General features: G+C 49.2%; 1 protein-coding gene across 1 annotated transcript in view; it reads right to left on the minus strand.

Annotated features, from left to right (window-relative positions):
* Positions 1–417, minus strand: part of PKD1 (polycystin 1, transient receptor potential channel interacting) — a gene marked incomplete at its 5' end in the record, with an annotated part of 57,232 nt that extends 56,815 nt beyond the window's left edge. Inside the window, one exon of the mRNA XM_035895950.1 lies at positions 320–417. Within this exon, the coding sequence (XP_035751843.1) occupies positions 320–417 (98 nt within the window). The remainder of the gene's footprint in view (positions 1–319) is intronic.
* Positions 418–3,457: the final 3,040 nt, after the last annotated feature.

Raw genomic sequence — 3,457 nt, forward strand, 5'->3', positions numbered from 1 at the left:
CTCTCCCCACAAGGGCTGTCAAGCACTGGAGGGGGCTTCCCAGGGAAGGGGTCGAGTCTCCATCCCTGGAGGTATTTAAAAGCTGGGCAGGCGAGGTGCTTAGGGCCAGGGTTTAGTGGTGGGATGGCAGGGTTAGGGTAACGGTTGGGCTTGGTGATCTTAAAGGGCTTTTCCATCCTGAACGATTCTGTGATCTATCTGGGGCTCAACAGATGAGGTCAAGCAAGACCAAGGCTGACCTGTGAAGCACAAGCATGTATTCTAGACGCCAGCTCAAAGGTGCAAAGCGGAGGACTGGAAGGGCACAGTGTGTACTTACAGTTTTGCCAGAGAAGTCAGGCTTTCGAATAGCTGAACATCTAAACCACTGATCTTGTTATTGGAAAGATCCCTAGAGAAAGAAAACGCAATTTTCAGCTTTCGTTCAGCTTCGGTTTGTCACTGCTCCACTAGTAGACCTTAGAAGAGCCCCTCTCCAAAGCCCAGCCAGACTCCAGACTAGAAAGTTTTGGTGTATTAAAGCAGAGCACTTCTCCCAGCCAAAGAAAACGCCTTTCCCAGCTATAAAGTATTCTTTGCTCAAAGCTCTGTATGATGTGTAGATACAGATTAGGACTATCATTAGATGCACACCATCCTGCAGCATATCTAGAGTAATTACAGGCATGACTAATGTATTACTAAACGTGATGTATCCTATTAAAAAAACCTCAAGTCTAATCTATGTTCAAAGAAGTAATTAAGAAATAATTTAGACTAAAGTAGCAATTAACTTAGAGAAAAAATTACAAGGAACTTCCAAGGCCATTTCTAGTGCCAAAGAACTGATCATCAATTACACGATTGATGCATTCGACTTTTACTTTTTAAAGATCTTTTTGTCTCTTTGTGGAAAAGCTTAAAAGGACAGAAGAAGTAACAAAGAATATTCGCTGTTTAAAATCAGGTTTGACTGTCTTTATATAAGGAACACGGTTTTAAAAAATCTCTAATCGCTCCCTGTAACACCAACAGCCTTCAACTCATCCAAAGCTGAAGTGTTCCTGCCCTCCAGTCCAGCTATCTCCTTTCACCCCATGTCCTCTTTTTCAATTTTAAAATGTCACTCAGCTAAGAAGCGCACGGTTTGCGGATCCGTCTCCATTCCTTCCCAATAAACCTCCCTCTTTGGTTTCAGATGAATCTCTCCTTTGGCCAAAGCCTTCTTTTAGCAGGATCAAAATCCTTATTCCAAGCCCGTGCAATGGTTATTATCCTTCAGGGATTCCTGGCTGAGCTCCAGGGAGGTGGCAGGGCTGGAGTCACCGCAGAAGCAGCCGTGCCGTGGCCACAGAGACATTCTCCTACCCACCACCTTTCTCACCTTTTTTTTCCCTACCATAATCTCTCCTTGCTGTCTCACCTCTTATTTTTATCCCCTAATCGATTAATTCTTATTTTGATCTGACATTTAAAATTAATTTATCCGAATGAAAAGAATTCTGCCAAACTGACAGGAAAATTACACATTATTCCAGGAAACTCTGGGGAGAAGTTAACAGGGATGGATGTCTCTTTAAAAGGCTTGAGTTTATTTTCCCTGATTTTGCTGTCCAGGATTTCTTTGCCAAGCTGAGTGGATTCAGAAGAGTTCACCAGCAACACCAATAAAGAAGTCCAAGAAATGTGCAAAATGAAAGCTCAACAAATACACTGAAAAAAAAAAAAGGATGCTAGCAAAGATATCTGACCAGGCCGGTGTTCTTTCGTCTCAGGGTAGCTGGGACAGCAGTTAAAGAATACAGAGCACCCACTGCTGCGGTGCCACAGAGCAGATGGGGCTCATGTCCCGCACGGGGGGTGTGAAAGCCACCTCCAAACCCACTTCCAGCTCCCACTTGCAGGACAAACACCCATGGACTGGGGCCCCAGCTGCTGCCAGCCAGGTCAGAGCCTCAGGGAGGCTCCTGCTCCACTTCTCCAGCAGTATTTTCTACAAATCCTACTCCTCTGCCTCTGTACCTCCTCCCATTACTTGACCACTTTTGGAAAGGGCCAGACCACCAACCAGTTACCTTACAGGGAGACCAGTAAAACTACTTCTCTTCTTTGAAATACCTGGAAATAACCCATTTAGTTTTTAGGCAGCACCTCACGCCCAAGACAGAAGGAAATGGTGTTTCAGCTCCGACGCCTTCTTGCTCCTTGCCCAGACAAGAAAGACCTCCAAACCAAACCATTCTGCTGCTACAAAACCAGGGCTTTGGCATTTCAGAAAGCCTCTTCCAAAGCGCTGCTTGGCTGCACAGAGAAGAGCGTGCACAGGGCAGGGCGAAGCTCCTGGCATCACAGGTGGCAGAGCCAGCAGAGCCACACAAGGTGCGGGGAGAGCCGGCCCCGAGCCCGGATGCCTTCCCTGCAGCGCCCTGCAGCTTTCTCTCCATCTCTCCCATCCTCCTACTTCCCACGTAGGAAGTGACCATCTCCAGCAGGGCAGGTCTGCTCTTTTCCCTCTGCCACAGTGCCAGGCATGGAGGGGTTGGTCCTGAGCCTTCCCCAGCCCTTTACAAACACCCCTTATCAGCATTTCCACTTCATCTCAGAGAAAGCTTTTAAACTACAGTGAAGGCTAAGACCCCAACTCCTCGACTCCCCGAGGTCAGCCAGCTCCGTTCCTAGCCGAGAGCAGGACCAGGGATGACCATGAGCTGGTACCTGCTGCAGGAAGATGCGTGGTGGCAGAGCTGCTCCCACTGGCCTCAGCAAACAGGTAAAATGCAAACAGGGGCAGGAATTCCCCAAGCAGCGCTGCTTTTACACCGTCTGTTGGACTGACACTAGATGTCACTGCCTACTGAGCGGCACACACGGGGAAGGAGCTCCTGGTGAGCAAGGGTGATCCAGCGGGGACTCAGGGGCGCAGGACGCCTGGCACTGTGGCCAGTGGGTTTTGTCCAGGAAGGGCCAGGAGGAACCGTCCCCCATAAAGTAATAAGTGATGACCCTCAACCCTCGGATTTGCTCAAGGGACTGGGTTGCTTTGCTCCACCAGTGGGCTTCAAAGGAGAAAGCTGGGGCTCAGTTCCCAGGCGAGGCTGCTTCAGAGACGCTCCAAACCCTTGAGGTTATAATTAACCCAAGCTATGTCTATACCCTGACATTTTGTCACTGAACCACACCTCACACGCTTTGCAAGGGGTCCCAAGACCTTGACTCCCACCCTCTGTCTCCCACAGCCTGAGCTCCCACCCAGGACCTGCAGAGAAGCTGCTGTCCTCCATGCCCACAGGCACTAGATGGCAACCCACGGGTGCGTACAAACCAGAGCACAATTCCCTTGCTGTTTTCTACCCTTGCCTTCATCATCTGATGAGGAACCAGTATAAAACCTCCCGGCTTTCAATCTCCCCAGACCTTCTTGGTGCAGAACCTGCAAGGGGAGCTGAGCTCCTGTTGACAGGAGGGCTTGGAGAAGCGA

The sequence above is a fragment of the Egretta garzetta genome, unplaced genomic scaffold (genome assembly GCF_000687185.1).
Source record: "Egretta garzetta isolate BGI_Z169 unplaced genomic scaffold, ASM68718v1 scaffold426, whole genome shotgun sequence".
In the NCBI taxonomy this organism is placed as follows: Eukaryota; Metazoa; Chordata; class Aves; order Pelecaniformes; family Ardeidae; genus Egretta; species Egretta garzetta.